Source organism: Oncorhynchus nerka, linkage group LG12, assembly GCF_034236695.1.
Source record: "Oncorhynchus nerka isolate Pitt River linkage group LG12, Oner_Uvic_2.0, whole genome shotgun sequence".
Classification (NCBI taxonomy): Eukaryota; Metazoa; Chordata; class Actinopteri; order Salmoniformes; family Salmonidae; genus Oncorhynchus; species Oncorhynchus nerka.
Genome location: NC_088407.1, coordinates 27897729 through 27919314, shown reverse-complemented (window position 1 = coordinate 27919314; position 21586 = coordinate 27897729). Strand labels below are relative to the sequence as shown.

Genomic DNA, 21586 nt, shown 5'->3' with positions numbered 1-21586 from the left:
TCTCTCTCTCGCTCTTTCCCTCCGCCCTCTCGCTCAGTTGGTGATGGAGCATCAACCCACCCTTGTTTGTGCTGCCCCCTTCAGGCCACCTTCTCATTGGAGCTGCCTGGCTGGCAGCCTCATTGTTTTAACAACTCGCCCCTGTATATCAATCAGGTCCAAAAATAAGCAAAAATCGCACCATTCAAATCGGAGAGAGACCTCTTAACAGTTAGGGGACAGATAATGTTTTAAGAGGACGCCCTCCATTATCTGGGTTGATGATTGTTTTGTCCCTCTCTACCCACCTGCCCCACGACCGGGTCGGCTCTGTTGCATTTCCAATCAATCAATCGTTCGTCGGAGGAGAGAATTTCTAAAAGCCAAAAAGAGAACCGGGGAGATAAATAAGTGGCTGTAAATATACTTTTTACAATCCAGGAGCGTCGGATCCAGTCGAGTCCCAGGTGTTTAGTAAAGTGAAATGAAGTGCACGGCAGTAAAAAACCTTCCATCGCGCCCATATAAGCTGGTCAGGGGAAGGGAGAGAAGGACGCGGGAAGCTGGTGTTCTTTTCCTGTGACTGACATCCTTCATATTTATTGTTTTGCATTTTATTAGGATCCCCAATTAGCCTGCTGCCGAAGCAGCAGCGACTCTTCCTGGGTTCCAAACAAGAAATGAAAACTTCACGTTCATATGTCTGGAGGACAAGGGTTTATGCGGCTAGCAGGAGCTATATTTCGCTGCAGCTCAACGTTTTTTCCTCCGTCCTTACTTTGAGACCCAGTGCCGTCACAAACATGAGTTTCATGTGTTTAATATAACCTGAGCATACAAAACATTAAGAACACCTGCTCTTTCCATGACAGACTGACCAGGTGAATCCAGGTGAAAGCTATGATCCCTTATTGATGTCACCTGTTAAATCCACTTCAATCAGAGTAGATGAAGGGGAGGAAACAGGTTAAAGAAGGACTTTGAGGCCTTGAGACAGTTAAGACATGGATTATGTATGGTGCCATTCAGAGGGTGAACGGGGTATGGTAGTAGGTGCCAGGCGCACCGGTTTGTGTCAAGAACTGCAATGCTGCTGGAATTTCACAGTTTCCAGTGTGTATCAAGAATGGTCCACCACCCAAAGGGACATCCAACCAACTTGACACAACTGTGGGAAGCATTAGAGTCAACATGGGCCAGCATCCCTGTGGAATGCTTTCGACACCTTGTGTAGGCCATGCCCCGACGAATTGAGGCTGTTCTGATGGCAAAAGGGATGCAACTCAATATTAGGACTGTGTTCTTAAAGTTTGGTTTGCTCAGTGTATATTTCCACACTGAGTTTGGAATAATATTGTGTAAACGAGGATAATGCCCTTTTAGTGTAAGAGCTGTTTGAAAAGACCGCCTGAAATGTCAGCCTGTTTTGGTGGGATGGAGTTTTGGCCTGCCCAGTTAATAGACCAATAGGAAAAAGTTCCAAACCTCTCTGCCAATAACAACACATTTTCCGTTTAACTTTCCACTCAGACCACTCCCAGAGAGTGCACAATTCTTGCTTGAGAAATGGCTCTTATCTAAGAAGCTATTTATTTGTGTACCATTTTAATTGAAAACAATCCATCAGGTACTTAATGGCTACCCAGCCAGAACTGATTAGATATTGAGATATAAACAGCTGTGTTGGACCTTTAAGGGGAAAGAGTGAAATAAAATATAAACGAAAGCTGCGAAGTGCATTTAATGCATTAAGGTAATGTTGCGCACAGCGCCGGAGAGTTTTATAAGGGCACCTAAAAGTTGTGATCAATCTAAGGAAGTTGCCTTTGAGATGTCTAGTAAATTTGTGGATTGACTATGTGGATTGACTGCGTTGCACCGTGGCTAAGTGATACATTATCTAACTGACTGTTAGTGTCTGAGATGGATGGGAAAACAGCAGCCCTTAGGGTTTACAATGCATCAGCTGTTATTAATACCCATTGCACACGGACAGATACAGTATGTGAAATCCTCTATGGCCATCGAAAGCATGTGTGTGTGTGTGTGCATGTGGTGTCTGTTTATGAGGCATATATCATACGTGCGTGTACGCTTTGAAGTGTGTGTGCGCGTGTACACGTGTCCGTGTGGATTCATGTCTGTCTCTGAGTGGAAGCGCGTGTGTGTCCATTTCAGACCTCATCTGAGCAGTACCATATGTATTTTCAACTCCAGCCTTGAATAAAACATGCCTCTGCACCATATATACCCATCGCCCGTGGCTTCTCCGTGCTAGGGAGCTTCAGTGATGACCCTTACAGGCGACCTCTGTGTGTGACCCATCGAGGACTTCCTGCCTGATCAAAGCACGGCCACCCAAGCCTGGGGTGTGACCCCTTTCCCATCTCCCTTCAACCCCCCCCCCCCCCCGGACACCAATATGGGGGGTGTTTGTTGACCTTTTCCCTCTCTTCCTCAATCTTTTCAAGAGGGGAGAGGAGGAGATATGGGAGAGGAGAGTGTAGAGGATAGATGAGAGATGGGATAGAGGAGAGCAAAGAGGAGAGATGGGAAAGGATAAATGGAAGCGGAGAGATGGGAATTTTGAGGAGAGACGAGAGATGGGCTGGGAGAGATGCACAGCACTCCAGCAACAGCTTTCTGAAGCTGGAGGTTATGTGCTTGAAATGACACGGGAGGGACTCTAACTGAGTCAGGAGATAAAAGAGGAGAGATGGAAGAGGAGAGATGGGAGACAAAATAGATGGGGGAGAAGAGAGATGAGGAGAAATGGGAGGGGTGATGAAATGGGAGAGGAGAAGAGTGTAGAGGATAGATGGGAGAGGAGAGTGTACATGAGAGATGATAGAGGAGACGAGAGAGGAGAGGTGGGAGGAGTTATGGGAGAGGAGAGATCGGAAAAGAAGAGAGCTGGAGAGGAGAGATATGAGATGGGAGAGGATGAGAGATGGGAGGGGATATATGAAAGAGATGGGAAAGGAGAGATGGGAGAGGAGAGATGAGAAAGGGGAGACGGGGGGAGAGGAGAGATGAGAAAGGGGAGACGAGGGGAGATGGGAAAGGAGGCAGAGGAGAGATGGGAGAGAAGAGAGATGGTAGAGCTGAGATGAGAGAGTGGAGGAGCGCATGGAGAGGAGATAAGATGACAAAGGAGAGTTGGGAGAAGAGAGGATATGAGATATGGGAGTGGAGAGATGGGAAAGGGGAGACGGGAGGAGAGATGATGAGATGGGAAAGGAGGAAGGAAGAGAGATGGGAGAGGAGAATGGAGATGAGAGATGGAAGAGGCATAAAGAGAGATGAGAGATGGAGAGGGAACATGGGAGAGAGGAAAGGTGGGAGGAGTTATGGGAGAGGAGAGATGGGAAAAGAGGGCTGGAGAGCAGAGAGGAGAGATGGGAGAGGAGAGATGAGAGAGGGAGGAGAGGAAGAGAGCAGAGAGATGAGAAAGGGAGGAGAGGGGAGATGAGAGATGGTAGAGGAGAGATATGAGAGAGGAGAGAGGATGAGAGATGGGAAAGGAGAGATATGAGAGGAGAGATTAGGGAGATGGGAGAGGAGATGGGAGAGACTGGAGATCGGAGGGTAGAATAGAATTTGCCAAACCAAGTCCTTTGTCCTTTGAGGAATGTCTCTGGTGGTAATTGGATACGTTGTAGTAACGTCGTTGTGTGGTAGACGTTACTACAACGTTACTGTCTGTTCCTTCCTAACCTGCGTTTGCAGCTGCGGTTGCTAACTCAACGGCTAGGAGATATCACTTCTGTAGTGAATAAGAGTTCCCTTGTTCATACCATTCGCAACCAAAGCTCATGCTGATGTTGGCTTCATTTTGTAGTTATTATCTGAACCATTCTGACATAGAACCGTCGCCCTCATATCCTCGGAACAGCAAGTTCTATTGTCGTCAAGGCTTTATATAGGAAGGGAGAAGAGGGTGTGTTTGAAAAGTTTTCTAGCCCATTTTCTAGCCCTTCACAGAGGCGGGCCACTGAGTGAGCAGCCCTAACTTATGAAAACACACATCTCACATTTTAGAAGCTAAAATCACATTTTATCCCGTCACAAATCATTTCATATTCAAATATTTGAATTGAACAACAATTCCATGTGAATCCGATAACTCTGATGTGTAGACTTTTCACTGTAGAGTTTATGCCATCTTATCATTGATGAGAATGTCTCAGATGACAACCGAACTGACATCATATTCATTAAGTACCACTGCATATGTTCAATTGTTCGGATTGCCAGAATGTAGTTAATTTCCCCCCCACCTTCTGATGTTCCCAGAATCTCTATGTTAACCAAGGTTTTTTTAAATGTAACCTCAGTAGGTTAGAGAGAGGGGGGAAGAGGTATTTATGACTGTCATAAACCCTATCCCCCAGGCCAACGTCATAACACATGGGAGAGGAGATATTGGAGAGGAGAGAGGGTAGGAGATATGGGAGAGTAGAGGAGAGATGGGTGAGGATAGATGAGAGAGGAGATGAGAGATGAGAGATTGGCTAGAGGAGAAGAGTAGAGAAAAGAGATGGCAGTGGAGGAGAGGAGAGAGCAGAGATGAGAGGATGGATGAGAGAGGAGATGGGATAGAAGAGAGCAGAGAGGATGGAGGAGAGATGGGAAAGGAGAGAGGGGAGACGAGACTAGAGGATAGATGGAAGAGGAGAAAGGAGAGATTGGAGAGATCTCTCCCTCCCTCGCTCCACACTGCAGATATGCGCAGCACACCAGCAGCTCTCGTTCCCTTTCTGAAGCTGGAGGTTATGTGTTTTAAATGACACGGGAGGGAGAGGATGAGAAATTGGAGAGATGGGAGAGGCAAGAGGAGAGAGGCGAGCCGGGAGAGGATGGAATGGAGAGGAGAGATCGTGGAGGAGAGTGACTAACAAAATCCATGAGAGTCCCCTGTCAGTAATTCAACCATGATTGCTACAAGTTTAGATAGCTGGCCGTTGGACTAATTTACCAATCTAAAAAAATCTTAGCTGACGAGCTAATTAAGTGACTGTCAGTAACCAGGTTTCCATCCAACCTTTTTATGTGTGTAAAGTACATGTTGGATAAAAAAATGTCATGACTGTCCTGACAGAAAAAACGAAGATTTTTCTGTATACTTTCCAAATGTAGACAAAAAAAGACACGCTAGACAAGGTGGGATCTTTTTATGTCAGTAAAATGAAAGATAGAAGTAATGTTGTTGGAAACGCTTTTATGTGCAAATATTGATATAACAACCATCATATGGAAGTAAACTTGGAGTCATGCGATGATCTGTGGTCCTCCCACTATGACTCGTCTGGAAAGCAAGCAGTTTATTAGGGCCAAAAGTATGTGGAGACTCCTTCAAATGAATGGATTTGGCTATTTCAGCCACATCCATTGCTGACAGGTGTATAAAATCGAGCACACAGCCATGCCATCTCCATAGACAAACATTGGCAGTAGAATGGCCTTACTGAAGAGCTCAGTGACTTTCAACGCGGCATCCTATATCCTGTCATAGGATGCCACGTTTCCAACAAGTCAGTTTGTCAAATTTCTGCCCTGCTAGAGCTGCCCCCGTCAACTGTAAGTGCTGTTATTATGAAGTGGAAACGTCTAGGAGCAACAACGGCTCAGCCGCGAAGTGGTAGGCCATATAAGCTCACAGAACAAGACTGTCGAGTGCTGAAGCACACAGCGCATAAAAACCGTCTGTCCTCGGTTGCAACACTAACTACAGAGCTCCAAACTGCCTCTGTAAACAACGTCAGCACAAGAACTGTTAGTCGGGAGCTTCATGAAATGGGTTTCCGTAGCCGCACACAAGCCAAAGATCACCATGCGCGATGCCAAGCTTTGGCTGCAGTAGGTGTAAAGCTCGCTGCCATTGGACTCTGGAGCAGTGAAAACACATTCTCTGGAGTGATGAATCACGCTTCACCATCTGGCAGTCGGACGAATCTATATGTGCGCTCTCGGCAACAGAGCGCAGCTACTATCTACTATGTCAATACCAGAATGGGTACACTCACTATATAACACAACATTGTTTGTGAGAAAACCATGAATAGAGTTGAAAATGTTATAGAAACCCATTGAACTTCTTTTTTTTATTCAGTGCATGGAAATTTAACCGCAAAAGGTATTTTAACGTGCACTATGTCATCACTCCCAGCCTTTTTTCTGCAACAAGTCAATTTGATGGAAACACATCTCTTGTGGAAAAATGCGCATGTTGTTTTTATGCCGATTTTGAAAGAATGCCAAGAGTGTGCAAAGCTGTCATCAAGGCAAAGGGTGGCTACTTTGAAGAATCTCAAATCTCAAATATATTTTGATTTATTTAACACCTTTTTGGTTACTACATGATTCCATATGTGCTATTTCATAGTTTTGATGTCTTCTTTATTATCCTACAATGTAGAAAATAGTAAGAATAAAGAAAAACCCTTGAATGAGGAGGTGTGTCCACACGTTTGATTGGTACTGTAGGAACAAGTGGTCAATCTGGGATTGGGCAAACGATTGATGAGGGAAGACGATAACATTTTACATTGTGTTCGAGATGATTTTCTATTCAAATCAAATTGTGTTCGTCACATGCTTCTCAAACAACAGGTGTAGACTAACAGGGAAATGCTGACTTACGGGCCTTTCCCAACAATGTAGAGAGAAAGAAAATAGAGAGATAATAGAAGAGCGATAGCAGAAGTAGTAAATCCACAACGAGTGATGATCACTTATATTATTGTGAGACGACCAAAGGGCAGAAATTGGAAAATGAATAATACATTCCGCCACTCTCCTGTTGGAGTGTAGCAGAGAAAATAGAGCACAGAGAGAAAACAGAGAGAGAGCGAAAATGAGAGAGCGAGAGCTTATTGATCAGCCTCTTCTTTCTGCTGCTGGGGAGCGCCGTTTGATTACACATGTACGCCTGAAACCTCTTCTAGCGACGCCCCCGAGCATTATTGGATAAAAAAAAATCTTGTCTTCGCTGAGCTCAGCACCTCTGAAAGCTCAGCTGCGCCTCGCCACTCTGAGCGCCGGCCGATTTCCTGTCTGGCTCGATCCCATCGCTAAATGGAGGGGCGTTTGTCAGACTCATGATGATTGGATGATGAATCAGACTGGATAAGAAGGGTGGGATTTCAGACGACTTCTACTCAGACTGGCTTCTCTGTTGACTTGGCTCTTTGTTCATTCAAACAATGTACTGAAAGCCTATTTCAAAATGCTATGAGAAGAAGTCCACGGGACTGTGTGATCACAGAGAATTGGACAGATAAGTCACGGATGATAAAGAATAATAGATCTTCTCTCTCATTTGTGATTTCCTATTTAAATGTTGATGTTCCATTCTAGCAATCAGAGGAATGAAGATTATGCGTTTTAATCTAGGATTTCAAATAAAGTATTCAATCAGCACAGAGATATGGCTTGTTATTAGGTATAATGATGTATTCCCATTGAAAGGCTCTGGGAGTTGTGTTTGGCCTTGGATTCTACGTTGTATGCTAGTTTGGACATTGAAACAATGCCTTAGTACGGCTGAGCCTAACACACCACTTCTCTCATTACTTTTAAGAGGTTGCTGCCTCTCCTTGCATGCAGCACTTAACAGCCTCCAATGGACATTTTCCACGACTAAATATAACATTAGGGGATTCATTAAGCAGAAAACAATGGTAATAAGAGTACTAACAACAAAATAACACGAGTCTCGCTAGACTTAGCATAAAAGCCAAGGAATGTTAAAAGCTGGTTGCCCAATCCAGCTTTGAGGGAGCATTTAATGTCAAAGTTAGAATCATATTTTGGTCGTTTTTATTTGATGTGCCGGTGGATTGATTGGGATTTGTTTGAATTATTAATGTCAGAATACACAGTGTAACTAAATAGAAAGTGAATGAATGCACACCGCTTTATACAAATGGATTTGATGAGTGAATCTCATCATATGCTGATGTGCCTTACGCAATTCATTGAGGTGTTTGGAACAATGCTTTTGTTTGCACATTCTTAAGAGACCTGGAAATAATTTGATAAGTCAGATTTATCTGATTTTGGATTCACAATAACAAGTCATTACTAGGCCTCAAGCTCTGGCTGGGCCACTCAAGGAGATCAGACTTGTCCCGAAGCCACTCCTGCGTTGTCTTGGCTGTGTGCTTAGTGTCGTTGTCCTGTTGGAAGGTGAACCTTTGCCCCAGTCTGAGGTCCTGAGCACTCTGGAATAGGTTTTCATCAAAGATCTCTCTGTACTTTGCTCTGTTCATCTTGGCCTCGATCCTGACTAGTATCCCAGTCCCTGCCACTGAAAGCATCCCCACAGCATGATGCTGCCACCACTATGCTTCACCTTAGGGATGGTGCCAGGTTTCCTCCAGACGTGACGCTTGGCATTCAGGCAATCTTGGTTTCATCAGACCAGAGAATGTTGTTGCTCATGGTCTGAAAGTCTTTAGGTGCCTTTTAGTAAACTGCAATTGGGCTGTCATGTGCCTTTTACTGAGGAGTGGCTTCCATCTGGCCGCTCTACCATAAAGGCCTGATTGGTGGAGTGCTGCAAAGATGGTTGTCCTTCTATCTCCACAGAGGAACTCTGGAGCTCTGTCAGAGTGACCATCGTATTGTTGGTCATCGCCCTGACCAAGGCCCGTCTCCCTCGATTGCTCAGTTTGGCTGGGTGGCCAGCTCTAGGAAGATTCTCGGCTGTGTTCTTGTGGACCTTCAATGCTGCAGAAATGTGTTGGTACTCTTCCCCAGATCTGTGCCTTGACACAATATTGTCTCGGAGCTCTATCCACAATTCCTTCGACCTCATGGCTTGGTTTTTGCTCTGACAAGAACTGTTAACTGTGGGACCTTATATAGACAGGTGTGTGCTTTTCCAAATCATGTCCAATTAATTGAATGTACAACAGGTGGACTCCAATCAAGTTGTAGAAACATCTCAAGGATGATCAATAGAAACAGGATGCACCTGAGCTCAATTTCAAGTCTCATAGAAAATAATAATACTCATGTAAATAAGGTATTTCTGTGTTTTATATTTTATAGATTTGTCAAAATTGTAAATAAAACAGTTTTTGCTTTGTCTTCATGGGACATTGTGTGCATATTGCTGTAATTTAAAAAAGTATTTAACCCATTTTAGAATAAGGCTGTAACGTAACAAAATGTGGAAAATGTCCATGGGTCTGAATACTTTCCGAAAGCAGTGTTCATACACTAAAAGAGATTTTGAGGTATTCTGAAAATATACTGTATGTCCTTAGATTAGGATTGGCTTTAAGACGGCCTAAACGGCACGTATCAAGACATTTTAAGTCTGAATAATAGAAAATAAACTATACACCCAAACCTTGTCCTGTACAAACCTTGTCCTAGTGGGTGTGTTCCACATAGTCTGTACAGATTCTACGGTCGTTATATAATGTTTTTTTTTGTTACCATTATTTAACTAGACAAGTCAGTTAAGAACAAATTCTTATTTACAATGACGACCTACCCGGACGACGCTGGGCCAATTGTGCGCCACCCTATGGGACTCCCAATCACGGCCGGATGTGATACAGCCTTGAATCGAACCAGGGACTGTAGTGACACCTCTTGAGATGCAGATGCAATGCCTTAGACAGCTGCGCCACTCGACAGGTTGCTGAGACATTAGCCACTTAAACAGTCCAGATAATAAACACTATTGTTGTGTCCCAAATGGCGGCCTATTCACCATAGGGTGCCATTTGGGACACAGTCTACATTAAACAACCCCAGGTATTTTAAAGATCGGATCATCTGTGCAGACCTGTGTTGAAACTGTGTGTCTGGAATGCAGCCAACGTGTCACACGGTGATCCACTGCTTACATATACAGTAGGTACACCCAAAGCACCATGGGTAATTCTACATGCCAACTCATGGATTTGTCCAAACTCATGATGTTGCGACAGCACCTAGCATTAGCACCTTCTGAAGCAGCGCTAGCAGCAGAGGGAGGGGGAAGAGAGGGATGGGAGAAAAGCAGTAGGAGGAGTGAACATTCCTTCAGATGGAAAAAACTCACGAGTTTCTCGGGTGTGCGGAGTTGGCCGACTCCCGGTGTTCGTGACGCACCTGTTCCCCGAAATGCTGTACCGGATGCACAGGGAGCTTTCAACGAGCTGGGGAAATGAAGATCAATTATACTCCCTCGCTCCCCATCTCCTTCGTTCCATCCCTCTATCCCTCCTTCTCCTCCTCCTTCATCACATTATGTTAGCGCAAGGGTACCACCAAATTCAGCACAGTGTGGAAATAGAAGCATATTATTTAAGTGCTGCTGTTAAATTCAGGAGTGTGCACTTTAGCTTGGGTGGTGCATAGACATAAGGCAAGGTGAATATGGAATCAAGGGAATTCGCTGGAGCACACAACATTTTTCCAAAGGGGCATTTTATGGTGTGTAATTTACCAAACTGCACTAACCTTGGATAACTTCACTTTTTTTTGTGTGTGCGTACTTGTGTGTCAATGGTCAAGTAGCGGTTGCTTATAGTTGTCCTGTTTCACACATGTACAAGTGTGTGGTGTGAAACGGGAATATTTTTTTGGCATATCCCACCCTTGGAAAGAGAGGTCTCGGCCAGGGATCTGCCATTATTGACGGCAACCCTGGAGCAAATAGGGTTAAGTACCTTGCTCAAGGGCAGACCGACAGATTTCACCTAGTCGGCTTGGGAATTCAAACTAGCAACCTTTCAGCAGCCAAAGCTCTAACTACTAGGCTACCTGCTGCCCACATTAGGCAAGGTGAATATGGAATCAGGTGATATGCTGGAGCATACAAATGATTCCAAAAAGGCACTAACCTTGGATAACCAAGTTTTTGTGTGCGTGTATGTATGTGTGTGCATTTCTGTCAGTCCATATGCTTTAATTGATGTGTATGTGTTTATCCATGTGTCTGTTTTTTCTAGGTTCGGAGAAGGCTACACTGTGATCGTGAGGGTGGGCGGCTCGCCCCCCGCCCTGGGCCCCGTGGAGGAGTTTGTCCACGAGTCCTTCCCCGGTAGCGTACTGAAGGAGAAGCACCACAACACGCTGCAGTACCAGGTCCCCCACAGCGAGGGCGCTCTGGCCAGCATCTTCAGCCATTTCACCACTCATCAGCAGAGGCTGGGTGTGGAGGACTACTCTGTCTCCCAGACCACTCTGGATCAGGTAACCAGATTAAACCCTTCATTCAATTGCTGTTCTGGTTGAGGACCTTAGAGATATAATAGCATTTCTATAGTATTTTACTGTATTCTGTTGTGGGGACACACAGTGTGTGGAGGCTTTTGTTCCATCCCTGTACTAACAACCCTAATTCAACAAATCAAGGATTTTTTTTTGTGTATGGCGGTATGGGTGACTCTGATCCTGGAGGGCAGGAGAGTGTACAGGTTTATTTTCTTGGCAGGTGTGTTAAGGCTGGAGTAAATGTCTGCAGACACTGTGGTGCTCCAGGGGTGAGATGCCCATCTCTTTTAGGCAAACATTATCTATAGAACACATTTCCTTTAAGACTTGTACACTGAATGCTATTAGACTTGATGTCGAATGTCGCTGCCTCACCCCACGTTTCTGATGTGATGTATGAAGCTTGAGATCTGTTGCAATCAAGCCTCAGTGAGAAAGCGAGTGAAAGAAAGAAAGAAAGAAAGAAAGAAAAAGAAAAAGAGAGTGAAGGAGTGGGTGAAAGAGAGTGAAGGATTGAAAGAGAGAGAGTGAAAGAAAGAGTGAGTGAAAGAATAAAAGAGTGAGTGAAAGAATAAAAGAGTGAGTGAAAGAATAAAAGAGTGAGAGAAAGAAAGAGGTGAGGGAGTGAGTGAGGGAGGGAAGGAAGGACGAAGAGAGCGAGTGAAAGAAAGAGTGAGTGAGTAAGTGAGAACGAGAGTGAGTGAAAGAAAGAAAGAGTGAGTGAAAGAAAGAAAGAGTGAAGGAAGGAAGGAAAGAGAGTGAGTGATTGAGAGAGAGAGTAAGTGAAAGCATGAGTGAGTGAAAGAGTGTGAGTGAGTGAAAGAAATAAAGAGAGTGAGTGAGAAAGAGTGAGTGAGAGAAAGAGTGAGTGAGTGAATTAAAGAAAGAGTGAGTGAGTGAAGGAACGAAAGAGAGTGAGTGAAGGAACGAAAGAGAGTGAGTGAAGGAAAGAAAGAGAGTGAGTGAAGGAAAGAAAGAGAATGAGTGAAGGAAAGAAAGAGAGTGAGTGAAAGAGTGAAGGAAGGAAAGAGTGAGTGAGTGATTGAGAGAGAGAGTAAGTGAAAGCATGAGTGAGTGAGAGTGAGTGAGTGAAAGAAATAAAGAGAGTGAGTGAGAAAGAGTGAGTGAGTGAGAGAAAGAGAGAGTGAGTGAATTAAAGAAAGAGAGTGAGTGAGTGAAGGAAAGAAAGAGAGTGAAAGAAAGAGTGAGTGAAAGAAAGAGTGAGTGAAGGAAAGAAAGAGAGTGAGTGAAAGAGTGAGTGAAAGTGAGTGAAAGTGAGTGAATGAAAGAGTGAGTGAATGAAAGAGTGAGTGAAAGAGAGTGAGTGAAAGAGAGAGAGAGTGAGTGAAAGAGAGTGAGTGAAAGAAAGAGTGAGCGAAAGAACGGGTGAGCGAAAGAAAGTGAGTGAAAGAAAGAGTTAGAGAAAAAGAATGAGTGTGAGAGTGAGTGAAATAAAGAAAGAAAGAGTGAGTGAAAGTGAGAGTGAGTGAGTGAAAGAGGGTGAGTGAGTGAAAGAGTGAGAGGAAAAGAATGAGTGTGAGAGTGAGTGAAAGAAAGGGAGTGAGTGAAAGTGAGTGAAAGAAAGAGAGTGAGTGAATGCAAGTGAGAGTGCGTGAGTGAAAGGGGGAGTGAAAGAAAGAGTGAGTGAGTGAGGGAAAGAGAGTGAAGGAAAGAAAGAGTGAGTGAGCGAAAGAACGAGTGAGCGAAAGAACGAGTGAGCGAAAGAACGAGTGAGCGAAAGAATGAGTGAGCGAAAGAATGAGTGAGCGAAAGAATGAGTGAGCGAAAGAATGAGTGAGCGAAAGAATGAGTGAGCGAAAGAATGAGTGAGCGAAAGAAAGAGAGCGATTGAAAGAAAGAGTGAGAAAGAGTGAGGGAAAGAAATGGTATGTGAGTGAGAGTGAAAGAAAGAGTGAGAGAAAGAAAGAGTGAGAGAAAGAAAGTGAGTGAGTGAAAGAAAGTGAGTGAAAGAAAGAGTGAGAGAAAATAATGTGTGAGAGAGTGAGTGAAAGAAAGAGTGAGTGAAATAAAGAAAGAGTGAGTGAAAGTGAGTGAGTGAGTGAGTGAGTGAAAGAGGGAGTGAAGGAAAGAAAGAGAGTGAGTGAAAGAAAGAAAGAGAGAGTGAGTGAAAGTGAATGAGCGAAAGAAAGTGTGAGAAAAATAATGAGTGTGAGAGAGTGAGTGAAAGAAAGAAAAAGTGAGTGAAAGAAAGAGTGAAGGAAAGAGAGTGAGTGAGAGAGAGTGAAAGAAAGAGTGAGTGAAAGAGAGAGTGCGTGAAAGAAAGAGTGCGTGAAAGAAAGAGTGCGTGAAAGAAAGAGTGAGTGAGTGAGTGAAAGAGTGAAAGAAAGAGTGAGTGAAATAAAGAAACAGTAGGTGAAGGTGAGTGAAAGAGGGAGTGAAAAAAAAGAAAGAGTGAGTGAAAGAAGTAAAGAGTGAGTGAGAGAAATAAAGAGTGAGTGAGAAAGAGTGAGTGAGTGAGAGAAAGAGAGAGAGAGTGAGTGAATTAAAGAGAGTGAGTGAGTGAAGGAAAGAAAGAGAGTGAAAGAAAGAGTGAGTGAAGGAAAGAAAGAGAGTGAGTGAAAGAGTGAGTGAGAGAGAGTGAAAGTGAGTGAATGAAAGAGTGAGTGAAAGAAAGAGTGAGTGAAAGAAAGAGAGTGAGTGAAAGAAAGAGAGTGAGTGAAAGAGAGAGAGAGTGAGTGAAAGAGAGTGAGTGAAAGAAAGAGTGAGCGAAAGAAAGAGTGAGCGAAAGAACGGGTGAGCGAAAGAAAGTGAGTGAAAGAAAGAGTGAGAGAAAAAGAATGTGTGAGAGTGAGTGAAATAAAGAAAGAAAGAGTGAGTGAAAGTGAGAGTGAGTGAGTGAAAGAGGGTGAGTGAGTGAAAGAGTGAGAGAAAAAGAATGAGTGTGAGAGTGAGTGAAAGAAAGGGAGTGAGTGAAAGTGAGTGAAAGAAAGAGTGAGTGAATGCAAGTGAGAGTGCGTGAGTGAAAGAGGGAGTGAAAGAAAGAGTGAGTGAGTGAGGGAAAGAGAGTGAAGGAAAGAAAGAGTGAGTGAGCGAAAGAACGAGTGAGCGAAAGAACGCGAAAGAACGAGTGAGCGAAAGAACGAGTGAGCGAAAGAACGAGTGAGCGAAAGAACGAGTGAGCGAAAGAATGAGTGAGCGAAAGAACGAGTGAGTGAAAGTGAGTGAAAGAAAGAGAGCGATTGAAAGAAAGAGTGAGAAAGAGTGAGGGAAAGAAATGGTATGTGAGTGAGAGTGAAAGAAAGAGTGAGAGAAAGAAAGAGTGAGAGAAAGAAAGTGAGTGAGTGAAAGAAAGTGAGTGAAAGAAAGAGTGAGAGAAAATAATGTGTGAGAGAGTGAGTGAAAGAAAGAGTGAGTGAAATAAAGAAAGAGTGAGTGAAAGTGAGTGAGTGAGTGAGTGAGTGAGTGAGTGAGTGAGTGAAAGAGGGAGTGAAGGAAAGAAAGAGAGTGAGTGAAAGAAAGAAAGAGAGAGTGAGTGAAAGTGAGTGAGCGAAAGAAAGTGTGAGAAAAATAATGAGTGTGAGAGAGTGAGTGAAAGAAAGAAAAAGTGAGTGAAAGAAAGAGTGAAGGAAAGAGAGTGAGTGAGTGAGAGAGAGTGAAAGAAAGAGTGAGCGAAAGAACGAGTGAGCGAAAGAACGAGTGAGCGAAAGAACGAAAGAACGAGTGAGCGAAAGAACGAGTGAGCGAAAGAACGAGTGAGCGAAAGAACGAGTGAGCGAAAGAACGAGTGAGTGAAAGTGAGTGAAAGAAAGAGAGCGATTGAAAGAAAGAGTGAGAAAGAGTGAGGGAAAGTTATGGTATGTGAGTGAGAGAAAGAAAGAGTGAGAGAAAGAAAGTGAGTGAGTGAAAGAAAGTGAGTGAAAGAAAGAGTGACAGAAAATAATGTATGAGAGAGTGAGTGAAAGAAAGAGTGAGTGAAATAAAGAAAGAGTGAGTGAGTGAGTGAGTGAGTGAGTGAGTGAGTGAGTGAGTGAGTGAGTGAGTGAGTGAGTGAGTGAGTGAGTGAGTGAGTGAGTGAAAGAAAGAAAGAGAGTGAGTGAGTGAAAGTGAGTGAGCGAAAGAAAGAAAGTGTGAGAAAAATAATGAGTGTGAGAGAGTGAGTGAAAGAAAGAAAAAGTGGGTGAAAGAAAGAGTGAAGGAAAGAGAGTGAGTGAGAGAGAGTGAGTGAGAGAGAGTGAAAGAAAGAGTGAGTGAAAGTGAGAGTGCGTGAGTGAAAGAGGGAGTGAAAGAAATAAAGAGTGAGTGAGAGAAAGAGTGAGTGAAAGAAAGTGAGTGAGTGAAAGAAAGAGTGAGTGAAATAAAGAAACAGTAGGTGAAAGTGAGAGTGAGTGAGTGAAAGAGGGAGTGAAAAAAAGAAAGAGTGAGTGAAAGAAATAAAGAGTGAGTGAGAGAGTGAGAGAGAAATAAAGAGTGAGTGAAAGAAAGTGAGTGAGTGAAAGAAAGAGTGAAGGAGAGTGAGTGAGAGAAAGAGTGAGTGAGTGAAAGTGAGAGTGAGTGAAATAAAGAAAGAAAGAGTGGGTGAAAGAAAGAGTGAGAGAAAGAGTGAGTGAGAGAGAGTGAAAGAGTGAGTGAGAGAGAGTGAAAGAGTGAGTGAGAGAGAGTGAAAGAGTGAGTGAGAGAGAGTGAAAGAGAGAGAGAAAGAAAGAAAGTGAGAGAGAAAGAGTGAATGAAAGAAAGAGTAAGGAAAGAAAGAGTGTGTGATTGAGAGAGTGAAGGAATGAGAGAGTGAAAGAAAGAGTGAGTGAAAGAAAGAGTGAGTGAAAGAGTAAAGGATAGAAAGAGTGTGAGTGAGAGAGTGAAAGTGTGGGTAAAAGAAAGAAAGAAGGAAAGAGTGAGTGAGAGAAAGAGTGAGTGAAATAAAGAGTGAGTGAACGAAAGAAAGAGAGTGAGTGAGAGAGTGAGTAAGAGAGTGAGTGAGTGAAAGAAAGAAAGAGTGAGTGAGTGAGAGAAAGAGTGAGTGAAGGAGAGAAAGTGTGTGAGTGAAGGAGAGAAAGTGTGTGAGTGAAGGAGAGAAAGTGTGTGAGTGAGAGAGTGAAAGAATGAGAGAGTGAAAGAAAGAGTGAGTGAAATAGAGTGAGTGAACGAAAGAAAGAGTGAGTAAGAGAGTGAGCGAGTGAAAGAAAGAGTGAGCGAGTGAAAGAAAGAGTGAGCGAGTGAAAGAAAGAGGTGAGTGAGTGAGTGAAGGAGTGAAAGAGTATGAACGAGTGAGTGAAGGAAAGAATGACAGAGTGAGAGAAAGAAAGAGTGAATGAAAAAAAGGAAGGAAAGAGAGTGAGTGATTGAATGAGTGAAAGAGAGTGAGTGAAAGAAAGAATGAGTGAGTGAAAGAAAGAGAGTTAGTGAAAGAATGGGAGTGAGTGTAAGAAAGAGAGTGAAAGAAAGAGTCAGAGAAAGAAAGAAAGAGAGTGAGTGAGGGAGAGAGAGAAAACAAGAGACAGGGGAAAAAAAGAGAGGGAAAGAGAGAGAACCAACAATGCAGCCATTCTGTAATACACCATACTGTATTTACCAGATCACAGAGAGTAAATAAATCACATGCGGGGGTATAAGGTCACTGCACTAAAACACAAAGGGGATAAAAACCAACACCTATGGAGGACTGAGACCAGACAGTCACCTTTCAGCTGGTGATTTATTGATGACAGTCCTGACCTATTGTTCTGTAAGACCTGGCTCGCACTACAATTAATATTGATCCGGCCCCAAGGCTGTGGCGTTAATGCCTATATTGAAAGACATTGGCCGTGTCCGAAAACTGCCTTGCCTGCTACTTACTAAAACAACATACTGTGTACTAATCATTCTATATACTATTTAGAGTGTACTGTTGTGTAGTAAGCAACAAATATCAAGATACCAGGCTCCCCAATACTCAGTATGTGTCATCTAATATGCAATGGTGTTGTTTCCTGACATTTGTCCATTTTGGTATCAAGTATGTATCAGCTGATTATCAAGTAAGTAGCCGGAATGAGTCATAGGAGCAGGAGCCTAGCTCCTTACAAAGCAGGGTATCCAGATACGGCATTGTCCAAAAGCCACTGAACTTATGAAGTACATGATTCACTGTACCGCTAGACTGTAATTTGTTGTGAATATTGTTCTCTGAAACGTGAGTTTTTTTCACAAATTGAAAACACAATATTTAACTTGAGCAGGAGGGTGCTATTCCTCAACTGTATGTGTTAGACATTATCTTCACCTTCATGGAAAACAAAGGGTTACCTTTTGTCTGACAGTGGGGACAAGCACTGATGCAGTGATAACATTACCATCCTCTATGTTCCCGGATTGACACCTAAAATGAAGTGGCACGTCCATTTTTACTGTACCTTACATCCCTGGGGAAAAAAAGTGATTTTCCACCACACACCACAGAGATCATTTCAAAGACAACGGAACAAGCTAGCACATAGCTGGGCACGGACTGGGACGAGCGGCAAAGGTTAATTGAGCGCCTCTGCATCCTTCTTCTCCTTGCCACGCGTCGGCAGCCATGTAATAAACACCCAAATGCCCCCTCGCCATAATTAATACCCACACCCATCTTTTTATGAACAAAATGTCAGTGACGACCAACGGAGCGTGTGGTCTAAGTTATAATAAACGAATGGTTAGAAGGTGAGAGGTGATTAGAGTAACATGTTTGTAGCGAGTATAGTGGGGAAAGAGATGTGTTGTTACTGTGTGTGCCGTATGAAATGCTAGTATTTGAACATGTCACATGCACAGTTCCACACATATAAAGTCTGAGCAGATGCAGGATATTAAATATCTGCACCACGTGATAAAACTATGCAGGATATGTATGCTCCCATGTGGGTTATTGGTGACAACATTTTGATCAGGTCTATGTCAGGTCTGTCTATTGTTTCGAATGCGTTCATAAAAGCAACATTGTCTCCAGCCTTGACAAATATACAGTAGACAACTTAAGAAGTGTAGCACTATGTGGTCTGGTTATTGTATTGTCTGTCAAACTCTGATATTGAAGGTCAAAGGCATCAATGTCTTAAGCCTCTTAGCATACTGTATCCAACCAATGGCATCTGGGGTCAAGGGTGAAATAATCCTCCTGATAGGCGGAGTTGAAGTAGGCATTGTTGTTTTTCAACTACCTAATTTTCTCCCTGACAAGATGTCACAACCGTCAAGTTATTGAATGGAAACTGAAAAATAAAACCTTTTGTCAGACATTTTTTGTAAGGAAGCCTTTTGCTAAACTTTCTGTCAGTTTCAAAAGCCCGAGGAGCCGAGCCCTACAGTTCTTCACTGCGCAAGTCCTCCCCAATTTAACAGGACGTTTCTTGAAACAGGATCTAACACTCAAGGTCCTCCTCCATCAAAGGTATAACATACTTACCGTCCCGTCTGACTTTTCTCTGGAGTCTCCACCGAAGATTTTCTAGTTCAAATTAAGATGGCAGACATTATCTGACACTAGAACGGATCGGGGAAATCGGTGGAACCCTCCCCTTTCTTTTCAAATGAAACATGGCAGGCTGATAAGAGCCAGTTATAACACAACTATTGCATCAAATGCGTTGTACTGGGCTTTCACTTTGACGCTGAAGCTAGAAGAGTGAATTTGATTCCACCAGGGATTCAGAAGATGCCTGTGGAGGAGAGGAGGAAGCGCTGAGGAGGGATAGTGGAAGGGAGTTTTTTGACATTTTTTATCATTTTGTCTTTGCTGCCGAAAGGAAATGGAAGAGCACTTGTTCTATGCCTCGAAGGGGACCATATACATATTGTGTGGCATTATTTTATTGGCTGTAACTGTTGAGGAATATATACTTCATAGGCAGTGCCTAATGGACTTGGTGGAGATAAAAAATACAAATAAAATCACTTCCCCTGTAAACGGTGGTTTCACTGCAGAAACCGTCCCTGTGTAAGTGGCTCAGATAGCATGGTATAATATTAGTCAGGTTGATCCGTTGTTATAGTCTGGCCTTCCACATTCCCTATTATAGTACATATAGTCACGTCATATCTTAATATATATGGTGGTCTTAACAGGCCTTTTTGTCTTATGTCATGTCCTTCTTTGTTAATACTTTACCTGATGAAGACCAGCTTTTACTGTTGTTTCCTCACCCCATAAAGCAGACTAATGATGTCCGGCTCCTTTTCACCGTGAATAAAGAAATTATTGTGTGTGTGGGGGGGGGGGGGGGGTAATAATTAACAGGATACGTTCTGTCTTGTTTCACAGTGAAGTGTAAGATATTTAAGCATGCATCATAGAAACATGTTTTGGTTAAATGTCATTAGAAGAAGCAGATCGAATATGCTGATTGACTTTCGGTTTAATGTTGAAATAATTCTGAAGACAAAACAATCTTTAAACAAATTTGAAGCCCATTCATATGAACAGATGTGTGTGTGTGTTTTACATGCAAGGACGTTCTATCTACAGCTACTCTTACCACCATGTCTTCATCCTCAGGTCTTTGTCAACTTTGCGAGGTACCAACAGGAGGAGGACAATCAGGCCCTGCAAGCTTATGACAACAATGTGGACGTGTCCGACGAAATGCCAATGGAAACTCGGATCTCAACCGACTCAACTGTACCAGAGAGCGTCTGAGTCACTTCAGATTCCATCACTCAATCACAAGCACTGTTTATCTCCAGTCAAAGCATGTAGATAGCTTTTGTATGTTTTACTTGTGCCATCTGCCATAAGGACATTTTGCTATGTTATTATTCAAATGTTAAAACGTGAACAACACATATAATGGAATTCAACACCTAGCATAAAAATGCGATCGGTCTACCTGCATCAGAGGAGTGCGAGGTCATCAATGTTTAGATTAGATACTGTTATTTTCGGGAATTGCTTGATTATGAAACACAGATTTTCGTCAGACCCTGTCCTGTTTGCCAAATGATATGGCTAGGAAACACCTCTTCCTCAAAGGTCAACACATTGATTCTATTATGTTGCCCCTCGACATTCTCTTACGATTGTTGTTGCAATTGTTTCACTACTGATAAAACAGTGAATGCTTCCCAAATGGTACCCTATTCCTTTTACAGTGCACTACGTAGGTACAGATCCCTATGGATCTTCCAGGAGCAGATATTTACATGTTATCCTCTCCTTCATTCCAAAATGAGTATGGCGGCCCTACTTGTGAAGAATAAATATTTGTTTCCATTTGACAACCCAGGTAGATATGCGTATAATATAATAATATTTGGAGAAAATGCCGGTAGTTTTTAACAACGGTGAAACCACCAAACACTTTGCCAGTAAAATAATGGTTTATTTTTGACAATACACACATAGACACGCATATATTACAGCTATATTGAGAGAGTGTGAGTAGTCCTTTTTTAACAATGATGAAACCACACCAAGCACTTCGTCAATTTGCCTACATTACCTTGCAAGTGGAATTAGCACTTTCTAATGCAAATAAATTCTCTGTATGTTCAAAGTAAACTAGGGTTTACTTTGAGAGCCCGATGTAATTTGTATGCCGTTCAATGTCTCCTGTATTACTATCTTGTTCATTGCAAAGAATAAGGAATCCCATTTGTACTGAATATTGCTTTATTCCAGGACAGATGATTAAACATTAGCACAAATTAGCAAGCGACTAGAAGTTGAATTTGTAGATCTCCAGCTTTATTTCCTCCGGGATTCATTGGGCCTTGTTTGAGAGTCACCTTTAGCCACTTGAGAGATATGTGGCAGCCACTTTTAACTTTTGACTCAGCTGCTTGAATAAGTGCACCCTTATTTTATTCTTTGTTTAACTCTCTTTTTAAATCTATCTTTGTTGTGTAACTCACAAGTGCAGCATTTCAGCTTTGACAAAGAACTGTGCAAATGGTTCGATGGTGAGTTACTTGTTTACAGCCAAGTGGAAAGTAGTTTACTATAATAAACAGACACGCTTTTTTTATCTTCCCCCTGCTAACCTTTTTTAAATATTTTTTTATTCAAACACCAAGTTCCCTCAAAATACTTTTTATTACGTTTTATTAACAGCATTTAGATGTGTCAAAAGAGCATCAAAACACTACATTTTTCTTTCTCAATGTGCACGTAAACTATGAAAACCATGAATAAACAATGTCCATTTTGACAGTTATGAGATATCAGCACTCTTCTCCCCTGAAACTACCTATCTTTATCAATGTAGTCTCACTCAGTGTTCATGTGTTGCCCATGAACTCATCTATGATTCCCTGCTACCCGTCTTTGCCTTTTTGCACAGCCTGGACTCGGGTCGACATAACATAGTAAAAGTACATCTGGAACTCTCCAATTAGTATGCTAGTGTGATATGTATACATTTGTGGATATCCATGTCATATGATACGTTATTAGTTCCAATTCATACAATGTTAC

General features: G+C 42.7%; 1 protein-coding gene across 1 annotated transcript in view; it reads left to right on the top strand.

Moving 5' to 3' along the window:
- Nucleotides 1-20820, top strand: part of LOC115138075 (phospholipid-transporting ATPase ABCA1-like) — a 225346-nt gene extending 204526 nt beyond the window's left edge. Inside the window, exons 49-50 of the mRNA XM_029674482.2 lie at nucleotides 10935-11178; nucleotides 19670-20820. Of these exons, the coding sequence (XP_029530342.2) occupies nucleotides 10935-11178; nucleotides 19670-19810 (385 nt within the window). The 3' untranslated portion in view covers nucleotides 19811-20820. The remainder of the gene's footprint in view (nucleotides 1-10934; nucleotides 11179-19669) is intronic.
- Nucleotides 20821-21586: the final 766 nt, after the last annotated feature.